We start from the raw sequence: 17,901 nt of genomic DNA on the forward strand, positions 1-17,901 counted from the left end.
TAGCCGAGCCCTTATACTGACATAAACTGTAGTGTGTACATAGCCTTAGGGCATGGCTACACTTGTAGATGCAGAGTGCTTTGAGTTAAACCCGCCTTTGGAGAGCACAGTAGGGAAAGCGCTGCAGTCCATCTACACTGACAGCTGCAAGCACACTGACATGGCCACATTTGCAGCACTTACAGCGACATTGGGAGCGGTGCATTATGGGCGCTATCTCACTGAGCACCTCTTCCCATTCTGGCGCTGTGGCTTGTGGGAAGAGGGCGGGGGTGCGGGGCATTCTGGGTCCTGTCCCAACACCCTGTGATGCATCGGTTTGCATCCCAGCAATCCCTGTGCTTTTGTCCACGTTTGGCGCCATCTTTCAATGTTTTATGTACTGCGTGCTCTGTCTTCCCCTTGGGAAATGAGCCCGAAGTACTGTGGAGTATGATGACAAGTCTCGCCAGCACGTCATGTTTGGCAGTTGTTATTCCTTATGATCCAAAGTGACAGTGAGGGCTCCGACAATGATATCGACTTGAGTAACGCATATGACATGAGTTTGCTTGTGGCATTCGTGGACATGCTCACCACCATGGAACGGTGCTTTTGGGCTCAGGAAACAATCACTGAGTGGTGGGATCACATCATCATGCAAGTCTGGGATGACGAGCCGTGGCTGCAGAACTTTCGGATGACAAAAGCCACTTTCATGGGATTGTGTGAGGAGCTTGCCCACACCCTGCGGCACAAGGACACGAGACTGAGAGCTGCCCTGACGGTGGAGAAGCAGGTGGCTATTGCAATCTGGAAGCTGGCAACTCCAGACAGCTACTGATTGGTTGCTAACCAGTTTGGAGTGGGAAAGTCGACTGTTGGAATTCGTGTTGATGCAAGTTTGCAGGGCCATTAATCGCATCCTGCTCAGAAGAAACGTGACTCTGGGTAACGTGCATGACATTGTGGATGGCTTTGCACAAATGGGTTCCCCTAACTGCGGAGGGGCGATAGATGGCACACACATTCCAATTCTGGCACCAGCCCACCTAGCCTCCAAGTACATTATTTTGCTGTGGTTCTCCAGGTGCTTGTGGATCACCGTGGGCATTTCCTTGACATTAACGCAGGCTGGCCTGGAAAGGTGCATGACGCACGCATCTTTCGGAACACTGACCTGCTCAGGAAGCTGCAAGCTGGGGCTTTTTTCCCAGACCATAAGATCACCGTAGGGGAAGTCGAAATGCCCATTGTGATCCTTGGAGACCCTGCTTACCCTTTAATACTGTGGCTCATGAAACCTTACACAGTGAGCCTTGACAGCAGCAAGGAGCGGTTCAATAACAGGCTGAGCTGGTGCAGAATGGCTGTGGAGTGTGCTTTTGGCTGTTTAAAGGGCTGCTGGCACTCTCTGTATGGGAAGCTGGACCTGGCTGATGACAGCATCCCTGCGGTTATATCTGCGTGCTGTACCCTCCATAACATTTGTGAAGGGAAGGGTGAAAGATTCACTCAAGCATGGAATTCGGAGGTTCAACACCTGGAGGCTGAATTTGAACAGCCAGAGAGCAGGGCTATTAGAGGGGTCCAGTGTGGGGCTGCAAGGATTAGGGATGCCTTGAGGGAGCAATTTGAGGCTGAAAGCCACCAGTAATATCTGGTCCCCTGCACAGGAGTGAAGTGCAGTGGTTCCAATGTTAGTAGGAATCTGTGTTTACTACTCTGACTTGCAGTGCCTGTTTCTTTCCTGGGCTAAGGTATCTTTTACTTTATGCAATAATAAAAAATGTTTTCAAAGCCAAAAAATCCATTTATTGAAAAGAAACTCAACTGCTTGGGAAACAGAAAGGGCAAGGTGCTGGGGTGGGGAACAGTACAATCACAGATTTGTGTATGTCCTGTTATCATACTCAGCCTTCCTGTCTGGAGTGCTGTGCAATGAGTGCTGCACTTCAGGATGGTTATACTGCATGGTGATGGGGGTTGAGTGCAGTGGGTAAGGGTTGTAGTTTTCAGAGCTGGGTGGCGAAGCTACAGGTGTTGGAGGCAGCTGGTGGTGGTAAGAACCCTGATGTTGGGGAAAGTGGGTTGGAGGTGACATGGGGATACAAGGGAAAGAGTTTTGGGACAAGGGCTACGGGGTGGGGGTGGGCACGGTAGTGCTCCGTCTGCATGGCTACGAGGGCCTGAATAGAGTCTGCTTGGCGCTCCATTATGCTTATCAGCCGATCCATGCTTTGCTGCTTGAGCACCGTGCTTTTGTGCCGGCGCTCCTCATTCTGCTGGTGGACCAGCAACATGTCTTCCTTGCTTCTACGTGGCCTCTTTCTGATTCTTTGGAGTCTTTCAGCCAGTGATAACACGGACGGCTGAGAACTCAAGGTTGCATCTGTAATGGCAAAATGCAACACTTAACAGAGGCAGCATTGTTCACACCAGACAGAGCAATGATTCCCCCATACTTAAGGGCAAGCACAGTCTACACAATAGCATAATTTGCCCATCCCAAAGCGAGCGCACATAACTCACGGGAGCCCCAAAATGGTGAGTAAACATAGGGTCAAGCGTGACTGATTGTTTCATGGCTGTACTGTCCTCTGGGTTTCTGTGCCTTGGGGAGAGCCAACAGCTGCAGGGGGCCCCTATACTGAACACTGTCCCCACATTTTCCACAGGAGTTCGTCCTGGAAGATATCTCGCTGCTGAGGGTGACCTGGGAAGCAAGGGAGGGTCTTCTACTGCAATGCGGCTTCCGCTCTGGCCCATATGCAGCTTGCCTGTGTGCAGCAATGGTCCCCCTGCCCCTCATGGCACAGTGGGGCAGACAAGTTAGCCTTACTGGAACAAGGACCACAGTGGCTCTCCCAAGAAACCTGCACAAGCGCATTGCCCAAGTTCTGGACGAGACCTTTGAAGAGATCACTGAGGCCGATTACTGTGATGTGAGAGAGCACCTCAATGCCCTATTCCGCATTTAGGCATGCATGCAGCCCGAACTCTCCTCGCCCCAAGATCCCGCTCCGAATAACTTCCTTCCCAAAATAAAAGCCGCTTACCGGGAACCTCCTCTGGTGTTTGTCCTTCACCAAGCACCGGCCGCCGTGACTGGCTACCTTCCTCCTGGCTTGTGAACAGCTCCTGGCTGCATGCATCTAGGGATTCCGGAATGTCTTCCTCTGCTTCAGCACCCTCGCTCCCACTTTGGTCCTCCTCCTCCTGCCTTGTTGAACTGGGCTCTGAAGTGTCCATGGTGGTACTCGGAGTGGAGGTGGGGTCGCCCCCAAGTATCGCATCCAGCTTTTTGTAGAAACGGCAGGTCACAGGGGCAGCACCGCAGTGGCTGTTTGCCTCATGGGCTTTGTGGTAGGCATTCCGCAGCTCCTTCACTTTAACCCTGCACTGCAGTGCGTCCCTGTCATGGCCCCTTTCCATCATGTCCCTTGATATCGTCCCGAAGGTATCGTAATTCCTACGGCTGGAGCGCAGCTGGGACTGGACAGCTTCCTCCTCTCAAACACTGATGAGGTCCAGCATCTCACCATTGCTCCATACTGGGAATCACCTGGCGTGTGGAGGCATGGTCACCTGGAAAGCTTTGCTGAGAGCACTCCACGCCTGGCTGAGCAAACAGGAAGGGGATTTTCAAAATTCCCAGAGAATTTAAAGGGTGGGTCTGGGGGTTGGTCACCTGAGAGCAGGGCAGTAGAGTTCAAAGTGATGACCAGAGTGGCTATAACAGGCATTGTGGGGTACTTCTGAAGGCCGATTAGAGCGCACTAACAGACCAGGGCGTCCAAACTGGCACCACGGCGCTCCAGCAGGGGCACACAAAACGTTATTCCACTCGCAGAGCGCTGTAGCCATGGAGTCAGAGCACTCTATGTGCCTTGCCAGTGTGGATGGGTAGTTAGCTAGTGCGCCCGGGGCTCCTTTAATGCACTGTAACTCGCAAGTGTAGCCAAGCTCTTAGTTTCTCAGACCTGAAGAAGAGCTCTGTATAAGCTTGAAAGCTTGTCTCTCTCACCAACAGAAGTTGCTCCAGTAAAAGATATTACCTCACCCACCTTGTGTTACCTAAAGGCTTACCATCCCCTGATGGTCTGGTTCCTCAGTCTGGTTCCTCCAAACAACTCCTTCACTCTCTTGAGAAAGTCTTCCTTTTAAAACTGCTATAGCCCTTTTTGTTCTTCTGAGTACCTAGGTTCTGTCCTTGCCTTCTGAACCAAACCAGTCTGTATGCTGAACAGGAGATAGTCAGTCTTCCAAACCAGTGGCTCTGTCATTGTCCCTTAGTAACTCTCAAGTGTTTTCTGAGGAGTGGCTTAGCTCGTACCATTCTTTAACTTCCTATTTGTTTCACCTTGTAGCCCCCCATTAAATTAAACCAATATTTTCAGACAGTAAACATTCCAATAACTAAGTCAACATACAGTATTCATAAATTATTACAGAATAGCTCCACATCCATCACACATGTTATGTGAGTAGCTTTATTCAGTGAGATTACTCACTTGAGTGAAATTACCTCTGTGTATTTGCAGGATTAGCCCTTAACCATTGTATTATAAGTGAGATGTTTTATGGCTATAAATTGAATATTATACATAGTTTATCACTGTTCGCACAGAAAACCCGAAAGCAAGTATTTAAAATGTGACCTGAAAAGTGGGACACATTGGGGTTTTTGCCTCTGCCTGATATATAAGGAAGGCCTAAAAGATTTGGCTTTTGTTTGTTGGCATGTTTTGCTTGTTTGCTTTAGAAATTCAGGTGATGTCTCACTGGAAGAGTCTCTACTGACTGGAGCATTAGTCAAGTTATGACATCAAAGATTAATAGATTCCAAGGTCAGAAGGGACCATTGTGATAATCTACTCTGACCTCTGTATAACACCGGCCATAGAACTCCCTCAAAGTAATGTATGTTGAACTGGTGTGTGTGTGTGTATATATAATATATACATAAAAATCCAATCTTGATTTTAAAACTTGCCAGTGATGGAAAATCCACCATGACCTTCAGTAAATTGTTCCAATGGTTAATTATCCTCACTGTTAAAATATTACTTCTTATTTCTGCTGTGAATTTGGCTAGCATCAACTTCCAGCCATTGGACCTTAGAATCATAGAATATCAGGGTTGGAAGGGACCTCAGGAGTCATCTAGTCCAGCCCCCTGCTCAAAGCAGGACCAATCCCCAATTAAATCATCCCAGCCAGGGCTTTGTCAAGCCTGACCTTAAAAACTTCCAAGGAAGGAGATTCCACCACCTCCCTAAGTAACGCATTCCAGTGTTTCACCACCCTCCTAGTGAAAAAGTTTTTCCTAATATCCAACCTAAATATCTCCCCCACTGCAACTTGAGACCATTACTCCTTGTCCTGTCATCTTCTACCACTGAGAATAGTCTAGAACCATCCTCTTTGGAACCACCTCTCAGGTAGTTGAAAGCAGCTATCAAATCCCCCCTCATTCTTCTCTTCTGCGGACTAAACAATCCCAGTTCCCTCAGCCTCTCCTCATAAGTCATGTGTTCCAGACCCCTAATCATTTTTGTTGCCCTTCGCTGGACTCTCTCCAATTTATCCACATCCTTCTTGTAGTGTGGGGCCCAAAACTGGACACAGTACTCCAGATGAGGCCTCACCAATGTCGAACAGAGGGGAACGATCACGTTCCTCGATCTGCTGGCTATGCCCCTACTTATACATCCCAAAATGCCATTGGCCTTCTTGGCAACAAGGGCACACTGTTGACTCATATCCAGCTTCTTGTTATACCTTTGTCTGCTTGATTGAAAGCTCATTATCAAATATTTCTTCCCCATGTAGGTCCTAATAGACTGTGATTGAGTCATCCCTTTGCCTTCTCTTTATTAAGCTAAATATATGGAGCTCCTTGAGTCTATCAGTTTAAAGCATGTTTTATAATCCTTTAATCATTCTTGTGGTTCTTCTGTGAACCCTGTCAATGTCCTTCTTGAATTGTGGACACCAGAACTGGACACAATATTCCAGCAGCAGTTGCACCAATGCCAAATACAAAGGTAAAATAACCTTTTTACTCCTACTTGAGATTGCTGTTTATGCATCCAAGAACTCATTAGCCCTTTTGGCTACAGGAATCACACTGAGAACTCATGTTCATCTGATCATGCACCATGATTTCCAAATCTTTTTCAGAGTTGCTGCTTCCCAAGATAGAGTCCTCCAAAAGTGTCAAGAGGCTGAAAGTTGCTAAGCAACTGCAACAGGAAGAGATTATTAGTCAGACTGCTTAAAGTTCTACTTTTTGTTTTTGTTAACACTTATTTAAACCAATGACTAATGAACATTTTGAAAAAAAGTTGTACTTAATCATGCCCACACCTTCAATTACAGCAATTCAGAACTTTCAGCAAAACCAAGGAAGACCAGACTTCACATTTCTTAAATTTATAAGGCTAAAAAATCAAAAGTACTTTTCAGGTCTTCTTTACGTATAATAAAGAAGCAAAAAGGGCACAGGCCCAATTAAAAAAAATTCTGTGTATGTCACCTTTAAAACTCAGACTTTTTTTTTACTAACCATGTTTTACAAATATTAGAATAATATCCTTTGTTGTTACAGGATGCTGTGGAAAGTTTTCAACAAGCATTAAAGATACTGACTTCTTCAGCACAAATCTTGCCTCATACATTTGAGGCTGCAGAAATTTATTATTTCATGGGCCTGTGCTATATGGAGCAAGTCAGTTTATTACCGGTATGTATTTATTAATTAGAACATATTAGCCTTGTGGCTTTAAGAGCTGGAAACAAGATTGACTAAAAAAATTAAATATTTTAAGGGTTACTTTCCACTTCTTTTTACATATTTTTACTCTTTAGTTTTTATCAGACCATCTTGCAAATGTGTAAACAATTTTTTCCATACCAGTATTACCATATTTAATTAGTTATACATACTTTTTGCTGTGTTTCTAATGGAGGTGAAATCAACATGAATATCTTATTTGTACATTAATGTCTTCACTGTTGTTTTAAGCAATGTATGCCACGCTAGGGATAGCATTTTAGTTAACGGATTGTTGTACTTTTACAGAAGTTAAAAAAAAATCCCTCAGCCAACCAATCCTATACTAGTTCAGTTTTTGGCATTTATTTTACACATGATATAAATTTTTTTTTAACTAGGTATTTTTTGTTAGGTAATTTAATACATTTTTCTAGGTGCATTTTAATATTAAAGGACTTTTTTGTTCTTTCTATGTTTTTAACTACAGTTACAGGCTTGTTCATTAACAGTCTGATCCAAAGTCTATTGCAATCAATGGGACTCCTTTAGTGGGCTTTGAATCAGGCCTTATATGAGTAGGATCCATTTTGTATATGAATAATGCCAACTTTAAAAAGCTTATAAACCCGAGCCTTCCCCTCATTTTGAAGTGTTACAAAATTGACATTAGAAAATCTTTTTTAAGAGTGCCTTTTCGCTTATCGTTGCATCCCTTTTCTCCATTCTTTCCTATATTCTATTTGTAGAGCCTAGTCCTGCAAACATTTATGCACATGTATAATGTCTTTGACCTCAGTAGGATTAGTTATCATCATATATTTGTATTTCAGTAGCACCTAGCGGTCCTAAGCGTGATCGGAGTACATTGTTAGGCACTGTTCCAAAACACAATAAGAGATTGTCACTACTCTGAAAAGCTTACAGTCTTATGTAAACATGAGAGACAAGCATGGGTGAAAGGGAATATTATTATCATGCTCATTTTACATATGGGGAACTAAAGAACTGAAAAATTAAAGCCTTGATTCAGGAAAGCACTTGTTAAGTTCATTCCTATTCAGCAAAACACTTCAGCATATGCATAAGTCCCATTGACATCAGTGGGACCTAAGTAAGTGCTTAAATGTTTTGCTGAGTAGAGATGGGCCTATGCATGTGTTTACAGTAAAGTTCATGCCTACCTGCTTTGTTGCATCCGGGCCTAAATTTACTTGCCAAGGTCACTTAGAAAGACTTTGGAAGAGCCAGGAATGTATGCAGAGCTCCTGAGTCCCAGTTTGGTGCCCAATCCACTAGGCCAACCTTCCTTTCATATGAGTAAAGTTAAACAAATGCATAAGTGTTTACAGGACTGGATATTAGAGTGGTATATCCTTAGGTAGGAACCCTATTTTTGAATAGAGCCTTGCATGCTTCAAGCATTATTTTAACAATAACAATATAAACATTAATAATTTCTTTAGTCACAGGAGACCAGTGAATAATATCTACAGTATATTCAAAGTAATTTTATATGACTAAAATTTGAAATGTCACCTGGAATAGGAACTTCCCTCATAGTAACTGTTCTATTTTGAATAGAGAAGCGTGTAATATTTGAGCTGAATGGTCCTTGTCTTCTGTTTTGTGGTTTACCTCCAAAATGGATCTGTTAGCCCAGGTTATCTCTAAATCTTCAGATCATAGCAACTTTAAATTCCCTGGCTGACTTGATGTTTAATTGTGAGGACAAGAGCTTGTCTCTGTATTACAGTGTTGGGAGACTCACCAAACATAGTAGTATCACAACATTATTTTTATAACCCTGTTAGCCTCCTTTTCCAAGACAGTTATAAATGATAGTCAAGAGTGGCTGAAATACCTGATGTGGCATACCCTGACCACTAGGAATGGGTTACTTTCCCTTTAGAATATGTGGCTGCCACCACATTAGCAGATCCCTGAAAAATCTGTGTTTTTGTATGAATAAAAAAAATCTGCAGAAGGACCTTAAAGAAATCACATTTTAGGTGTTCTCTAATGTAGCAAATAATTTTAGTATGTTAATCATTGATGGTCACAGGACCAAATTCTGCCCTTGGTTATACTAATGTAGTCCCACTGAAAAAAATGGACTAAGATAAGTATTAAATGAGGGCAGAATTTCACTTATTGTGTTTGTCTCATATGTTGTATTAAAATTTTAAAAAAGTAGGAGTAAAATAGTGAAAACACAAGAAAAAATACTACTGGGTTTTAAAAGTTGATATTCTGCCTATGGTTGCAATTGTGCAAGTAGATTACATTAATTCAAACCATTATGTCATCTTTTAGGCCCTTGAAGCTTTTAGCCTTGCTGTCAAGATATACACAAATTATTCTGATGCTTTTTATCAGAGAGGGCTGTGCAGAATGCAACTCAAACAAGCTAACTGCATCCAAGATTTCAATCGAGCACTTGCCATTAATCCAAAACATTTTCAGGTAATACTGAATTTATAATTCTGATGGTTTTCTTTTGGGTAGATTTTGAGAGCAGTTTTAAAGAATTCTGAAGTCAGGGCCAGTTAGGCAGGCAGAACTGCAGGGTCTCAATGCATGAATGAGATGGTGGTGTAGGAAGGAGGGGTTTAGATTATTAGAAACTGGGGTACCCTTTGGGAAAGGGGAGCCTATGCAGGAAGACTGGGCTCCACTTAAACCAAAATGGAACCAGATTGCTGGCACATAAAATTAAAAAGGTCTTAGAGTGTTTTTTATACTAAGAACTGGGGGAAAGTCAACAGGTCTGGAGGAGCACGTGGTTCCAACAGAGACATTCCTTAGGGCAGTGGTTCTCAAAGCCAGTCTGCTGCTTGTTCAGGGAAAGCCCCTGGCAGGCCGGGCCAGTTTGTTTACCTGCCACGTCCACAGGTTTGGACAATTGCAGCTCCCACTGGCCATGGTTCGCTGCTCCAGGCCAATGGGGGCTGCGGGAAGTGGTGTGGGCCGAGGGATGTGCAGACCGCCCTTCCTGCAGCCTCCACTGGCCTGGAGCAGCGAACTGCGGCCAGTGGGAGCTGCAATCGGCCGAACCTGCGGACGAGGCAGGTAAACAAACCGGCCTGGCCTGCCAGAGGCTTTCCCTGAACAAGTGGCGGACCGGCCTTGAAGACCGCCGCCTTTGGGGAGGATCTATTTATGGCGATTCTCTTTATCCTAGTAAGGAGGAGAGGATAAAATATGGGTAGTGTGATGGGGCAAGGCCAGATGGCTATAGAAAAGTAGTGGGAGAGAGATATATTAGCTCCAGGCTAAACAAATCCCTGGTACCAGGTTAAGTGAAATGGAAGCTGCTCCAGGTCAATTAAGACACCTGGGGCCAATTAAGAACTTTCCAGAAGGCAGGGAGAAGGCTAGGTTGATTGGGACACCTGAAGCCAATCAGGGGCTGGCTGAAACTAGTTAAAAGCTTCACAGTCAGTCAGGTGGGTGTGCATGTCAGGAGCTGTGGAAGGAAGTTGTGCTATTGGATGGAGAGGCTGAGTAGTACACACCATATCAGGCACAAGGAAGGAGGCCCTGAGGTAAGGGTGAAGTGGAGCTTGAGGAAGTGAGGGCTGCTGTGGGGGAAGTAGCCCAGGGAATTGTACATGTCATGTTTCTAAAAGGTCAGCTACCATAGCTGATACTATTAGGGTCCCTGGGCTGGAGCCTGGAGTAGAGGGTGGGCCTGGGCTCCCCCTCCCCTTGTCCCCTGATTAATCACTGAGACTGGGAGACAACAGAGACTGTGCAAGGAAGGATAACTTCTCCTCACCTCTCTCACTGGCTTATGATGAAAATGGTTCAGTAGACTGTGACCCTTGTCTCTAGAGAAAGAAGGGTTACGTGGAGGGTCACAGTGAGCCTCTGAGGCTAGCGAAATCCGCCAGGAAACACGGTACCCACGGAGGCAAGGACAGAGCTTTGTCACAGTAGGATCTGATGAAAAATAATAAAATGAAAGAGTCCAATTCAATTACATCACATAATGGCAGACAGCTAAAAAGTCACAATTTTTTAAAGTGCTTATATACAAATACTAGAATCTAAATACTAAGATAGGTGAACTTGAGTGCCTCATATTAAATGAGGATATTGATATAATAGGCATCACAAAAACTTGGTGGAATGAGGATAATCAAGGGGACACAGTAATACGAGGGTACAAAATATATTGGAAGGACAGAATAGGTTGTATGGCTGAGGGAATGGCACTATATGTGAAAGAAAGTGTAGAGTAAAATTAAGTAAAAATCTTAAATGAACCAAACTGTACCATAGTATCTCTATGGATAGTAATTCCATGTTTGAATAATAAGAATATAGCAGTAGGAATATACTACCGACCACCTGACCAGGATGGTGATAGTGATTGTGAAATGCTCAGGAAGCTTAGAGAAGCTATAAAAAATTAACTCAATAATAATGGGTGATTCAGCTATCCTCATATTGACTGGGTACATGTCATCTCAGGACGGGATGCAGAGATAAACTTTCTTGACACCTTAAATGACTGCTTCTTGGAGCAGCTAGTCCTGGAACCCACAAGAGGAGAGGCAATTCTTGATTTCGGTGGCACCTTTAAGACTAACAGATTTATTTGGGCATAAGCTTTCATGGGTAAAAAACCCACTTCTTCAGATGCATGGAGTGAAAATTACAGATGCCGGCATTATTATACATGAAGAGAAGTGAGTTACCTTACAAGTGGAGAACCAGTGTTGACACGGCCAATTCAATCAGGGTGGATGTAGTCCACTCTCAATAATTGATGAGGAGGTATCAATACCAAGAGAGAGAAAATTGCTTTTGTAGTGAGCCAGCCACTCTCAGTCTCTATTCAAGCTCAGATTAATGGTGTTAAATTTGCAAATAAATTTTAGCTCTGCAGTTTCTCTTTGAAGTCTGTTTTTCAAGTTTTTTTTGTTGAAGTATGGCTACTTTTAAATCTGTTATAGAATGTCCAGGGAGATTGAAGTGATCTCCTACTGGCTTTTGTATGTTACCATTCCTGATGTCTGATTTGTGTCCATTTATTCTTTTATGTAGAAACTGTCCAGTTTGGCCAATGTACAGAGGGGCATTGCTGGCACATGATGGCATATATCACATTTGTAGATGTGCAGGTGATTGAGTCCCTGATGTTGTGGCTTATGTGGTTGGGTCCTCTGCAAATTTAACACCATTAATTTGGGCTTGAATAGGGACTGGGAGTGGCTGGCACACTACAAAAGCAACTTTCCCTCTCTTGGTATTGACACCTCCTCATCAATTATTGGGAGTGGACTACATCCACCCTGATTGAATTGCCCTGTCAACACTGGTTCTCCACTTGTAAGGTAACTCCCTTCTCTTCATGTATAATAATGCTGGCATCTGTAATTTTCACTCCATGCATCTGAGGAAAGTGGGTTTTTTACCCACGAAAGCTTATGCCCAAATAAATCTGTTAGTCTTTAAGGTGCCACCAGACTCTTTGTTGTTTTTGTGGATACAGACTAACACGGCTACCCCCTAATTCTTGATTTAGTCCTCAGTGGAGCACAGGATCTGGTCCAAGAAGTGAATATAGCTGAACTGCTTGGTAATAGTGACCATAACATAATAAAATTTAACATCCCAGGGGGATCATCAAAGCAGTCCACCACGGTAGCATTTAATTTCAGAAAGGGGAACTACACAAAAATGAGGAAGTTAGTTAAACAGAAATTAAAAGGTACAGTGCCAAAAGTGACATCCATACAAGCTGCATGGAAATGTTTTTAAGACACCATAATAAAGATTCAATTTAAATCTATACCCCAAATTAAAAAACATAGTAAGAGGACCAAAAAAGTGTCACCATGGATAAACACCAAAGTAAAAGAAGCAGAGGCAAACGGGCATCCTTTAAAAAGTGGAAGTTAAATCCTATTGAGCAAAATAGAAAGAAGCATAAACTCTGGTAAGTGAAGTGTAAAAATATAATTAGGAAGGCCAAAAAAGAATTTGAAGACTGGCTCTTTTCAGCTTGGAAAAGAGATGACTAAGGGGGGATATGATAGAGGTCTATTAAATCGTGACTGGTGTGGAGAAAGTAAGGAGAGAAGTGTTATTTACTCCTTCTTATAACGCAAGAACTAGGGGTCACCAGATGAAATTCATAGGCAGCAGGTTTAAAACAAACAAAATGAAGTATTTCTTCTCACAACACACAGTCAACTTGTGGAACTCTTTGCCAGAGGATGTTGTGAAGACCAACACTATAACAGGGTTCAAAAAAGAACTAGATAAATTCATGGAGGATACATCCATCAATGGCTATTAGCCAAGATGGGAAGGGATACAAAACCATGTTCTGAAGTGTCCCTAGCCTCTGTTTGCCAGAAGCTGGGAATGGGTGACAGGGAATGGATCACTTGAGGATTACTGTCTGTTCATTCCCTCTGAAGTACCTGGCATTGGCCACTGTCGGAAGACAGGCTACTGGGCTAGGTGGACCATTGATCTCAGACAGTATGGCCATTCTTCTATTCTTATGAAGTTCTTCATATACTGGTATATGTGAAAGACACGGTATCGATCTCTTTTATGTATTTTCCTGACAGTTATGTCCTCCATGTGTTAATCACTCTTACTTATTTTTCTGCTGTGCTTCTAATGGAGAAATAATTAAGATTTGAGGATTATGTTTACTTTTCTGTCTATACACCAGCAGCATAATTTCCATAAGAATATGTAGTGCTCTCAGTATGTTTTAGTTAACTATTTGAAGCAAAGTAGCAGAGGGAGTTCACACATTATGTTTTGTTGTGTTGCACAAAACAGTTATTGTTTTGTTGCAATAGGGTGATGGATATTAAAAAATCTGGAGCACATTTTCCATCAGGTTATAACTGATGTTCCCAATGGAGGTGCAAGAACATGAGTAACAAACTCAGGGCAAACTGTTAAAAAACCAGGACACAAACCGCAAATTGTAATTCTAAACTTAGATTTCACCAACCAAGTGCAAACTCCTCAGGCATATTAATAGCCTTAAACGAAGTCACAGACAGTCTCCTTGGGTCCTCTGGTCTCTCCTGTCACTCAGCTGAGCATATCTCTGTCATACATGGCTCTTAAAACCAAGAATCACAGCAATGTTGAGGTAACTCCTAGTGCCAAAGAACCAGTCACTTACCCCAGATCATTTGTGCCTTAGATCTCGCACAAAGGACAAAGCTTGTAGCCAATCCTTTAATAAATTATATGTAGAGTTATTAAATAGGAAACAGTAACTAGAGTGTTGTTTACAAGATTAAAGCAAGCGAATATAGACACACAAATGAATTACAGTCTTGGTAAGGTAATAGAGGCTCTTCTAATCAGCAAGCTCTTTTTGTCATTTAGGGTTAATTCATGCTAAGCAACTGATGATCTCTTGCTTATACCTAGAAAACTCATTGTCTCTCAGAGTCCCAGCAACATAGAGATCCTTAGTTCCTTTTGCTTGTGGTTTTGATCACTGTCCTGCCATATGCTCTCAGCTGCAAAACTCAGCTGATGGGAGGAGTTCACTTGCATGACTCATCTTCACGGGGAGGAGAACAGAACAACAATAAGTCTTTAGTACTTTTGTTGACGGTTCCTCAATCCAGATATAGGGAGTGTCCAGTTGTAAGAGCCAACCATAGCCTGTCTGGTGTCGATCGGACTCCTCTTTTGGGAGGGGCATAATGATTTCTGTAGAAGAGCAGCTCTTCACACTAATTAATGTCCCTCTCCTGTATGTCCCTGTGTGTAATTAATTCCCTCTTCCCCAATACCTGTTCCAGCCTACAGGTCTTCATTTTAGCTTTCTCCTCCCAATTCTTTTTGCTACCCAGAGACACCCCAGTTCCCATACCTCACCTCCAAGGGACTACAGAATTTTTCTTGTTGAATCACCATTCCAGTCCTTGAAGCCCATCTCAATAGGCATCAGGAAGTGGCAGGAATAGCGGTGAAAGTGGAGCTGACCCATCAACTGTATGGTGATTCATACAGTCACAGAGGCTCCCACTACACTCACTCAAATAGTACATTACAATATGGAATACAGATATTACAAGGAAGATCAATGCATGCAGCAATTCATAAGCATTCAACAGAGTCCAAACACTAAGCACTTTCTTATATTTATCATATTAATATTAACGCACAAGTGAGCCAGAGAGGTTCCAGCTATTTATCTGTCAGTGTTCATTTGAGACATGGGGACCTTGGCATGAGCTGGTGTCTGATCTGCCAGAGTCACAATAGCAATTTCTAAATGGTAATTTTTGTTATTAAACAGCTTAGTAGTTTCCCTTTAAGGGATGACTTGGATATCATGAGTATTGTTTTGTTAAAGTCTGTTTTATCTGTGTTTTTGTTTTTGTTTTTTCTTTTTGCTTTCCAAAGATCATTTTCCTGCATTTGATTTTTGTTATATCTAATGGAATATAAGTTATTTCTTGTTTCAATATTCATGTTGTTTTCCATTATTATAACCAAGGTACCCAGTGTTCATTTAATTTGCTTGGTTTTATGACCGCGAGACTTAGAAGTTTTAAGTTCTTTATGAAAAAAGTAATTTATTACCTTTACTCAGTGGTTGTCCAAAGTATTATCAAAGTTTTTTTAGTACTTGTACTGCAGCATGTTTCTGTCTTCATCTATAAAGGCATATTTAAGTCGTGCTGCTTACTATGGTAGCAAGGGAAGATACTCCAAGGCAATTATGAATTGTAACGAGGCTATCAAAATTCATCCTGACAGTGTGAGAGCCTATCTCTACAGAGGAACTTTGAAATATCACAATAAGGTAGAGACGTATTTTATCTTTTGGATGAAGTACATGAAATATTTTTGTTAGTCACCTGTAGAAAGAGATAAAAGCGGGGGACCAATGCTACCCAGGCTTGTGGGGAATTCCACCGATATAGCATACTTCTAGTTTCCCCAGTGCCTTGGAAGCCACTTTGTGGGGGGCTCTGTGGTTCTGGAGAGGGTGCAGTGGGGTGGGTTGGCTAAGCTAGCTAGATTTATCTCTATTTTACCTCTCCAGGACCCATGGAGGAAGCTCCCATAAGTGAATTTGGCCACAGGAGCAACTGCAGCTCCGTAATAAACTACCATCCATGTTAGGAGATGATACAAAGTGATCATGAAAGGGTCAAAGAGAGGGTAAAGAATAATATAGCTAGATAACATTAATGATTGACTAAGTAATAAAACCATGACAATGACAAAAATATAAAATAATAAGCCTCAATTATGCAGTCCTGGTCCAGTCAAAATCCCGTAGAAATCCTACCTAAGGGAAGACTACAATAACTGGCCCATATTGTCAAACTGATATGAGAGAATGCCTTCCAGTACTGATGAAGAGACAAGAAATGTAAAACTGTATGGTCAAATTTTACACTGTTGTGTTCTTTAGGACAGAACATATGATGCTGTGAATTATACAGTGGTTTTATACTCAATGTTTTTTATGTGCAGACATACAAAAATGCCATTGAAGACCTAACCAAAACTATTGACTTGGACAAAATCTGCATTTTGGCATATTGCAACAGAGCAATCTGTTATCACCAAATAAAGGACTTTAGAAAGGTATTATATCCTTTTATTCAAGAGCACTTGATTATGCAATTATTCAGAAATGCTAATAAACTGTTTCTGAACATTAGTAGTAAGCTTTCCTTTTTGCATCAACAATCCTTTACAACTGCATTGCTGTCAGTTGAAGATCTAAGTACCTGTTTTGTGGGTATAATCAGGTATTTGGATGTATACATGACAATACATTTATACAGTGAAGGCCAGGTTGAAAATCTGGCCTTTATATCACTAACATTTGCAGTGATTATTTCAGGATGTAGTGTTGTTCAGACATATGCATTTCTGCTGCGATATGTGTATCTCACACACATGCACGCCCACCCACCCACCAAAATCTTGCAGGGGAGTTCAGAAAGGGGAAGGAAAGAAGGGGAGCATAGAAGCAGAACAGGGCAAGATTAAGGCAGTAATGGGTATTGTAAAAATTTGAGCCCATCTCTATCTTGTGGGGTTGATCTGGTCCCCTGTGGCCTTGTCCATACCCACTGCTCAAAGGAGCAGGATTGGGACAGAAGCTCCACAAAGCCCACTTCATTTGGGAAAAAGACACATGGGATCGCCACAGAGGTGGGGTTGGGACTTCATCACCATAGAGGTGGGACTTGGGTGTCAACAGCCCCACAGAGCCTTTTGCTTGATTACTTCCTCCCTGCAGATCTTTTTGCTCCAGAGGGAACTGTTACCCCATATAGCTTCTAAAGGTGCAAAAATCCTTAGTACCCTGAGCTCCCTGCAATACTTATTTTGCCTCTTAAGGCTTCCCCAACACCTGTTCCAGCCTACAGGTCTTCATTCTAGCCTTCTCCTCCCAATTCTTTTTGCTACCCAGCGACACTTCAGTTCCCATCCCTCACCTCCAAGGGACTACAGAATTTTTCTTGTTGAATCACCATTCCAGTCCTTGAAGCCCATCCCAATAGGCGTCAGGAAGTGGCAGGAATAGTGGTGAGAGTGGAGCTGACCCATCAACTCATGTAGACTCTCAGGAGTTAGGGATGGAAAAGACCTTTTAGATTAATCCAATGTTTGCTTAGTCTAGTTTTAAATATCGCTAGCAGTAGGACTTCTCCTGGGAGACTATTGTGTCTGTGCCACTGTAGCATTTCTAGTGTAGATAAATCCTAAAGTACTAAAGGCCTACTTCTCATTTACACTATGGCCTCTTTACACCAATATGGCAGTGTAGAGAGGTCTTAGTGCAACCCACACACCTTCTGGGTGTGGTGTTCTGTCCCATCTTGTGGCACCCAGACCACTTAGAGATTAATGAGTCTGCTACAGCCTTAGCTAAGAGCCATGTGGCTTTTAGCTCATGTAGTAGAGGCTCATGCATTTAGCTTCCCAGGTTCATTCCTGCCCTTCAACAAGCGGGGTCTGCCTAATACTATCAGGAAGCCTTTCATGATATGAAGGCCTAAACTGTTCTAATTATCCCACATTAGTTATCACTTGACTTAAGGCATATACTTTATTTTCCATTTTAGGGTTGGTGAGATACTGTCCAACTTTGATAAGTTTGTGAATTGATA

General features: G+C 42.6%; 1 protein-coding gene across 1 annotated transcript in view; it reads left to right on the top strand.

The window, feature by feature from the left end:
* The window catches only part of TTC6 (tetratricopeptide repeat domain 6), a 132,963-nt gene that overhangs the window by 94,282 nt on the left and 20,780 nt on the right, over positions 1–17,901 (top strand). Inside the window, exons 22-25 of the mRNA XM_084629936.1 lie at positions 6,593–6,727; positions 9,074–9,223; positions 15,429–15,569; positions 16,250–16,363. Of these exons, the coding sequence (XP_084486062.1) occupies positions 6,593–6,727; positions 9,074–9,223; positions 15,429–15,569; positions 16,250–16,363 (540 nt within the window). The remainder of the gene's footprint in view (positions 1–6,592; positions 6,728–9,073; positions 9,224–15,428; positions 15,570–16,249; positions 16,364–17,901) is intronic.

This window comes from Lepidochelys olivacea, assembly GCF_965140295.1.
Source record: "Lepidochelys olivacea isolate rLepOli2 genome assembly, chromosome: 6".
NCBI classification, from domain to species: Eukaryota; Metazoa; Chordata; order Testudines; family Cheloniidae; genus Lepidochelys; species Lepidochelys olivacea.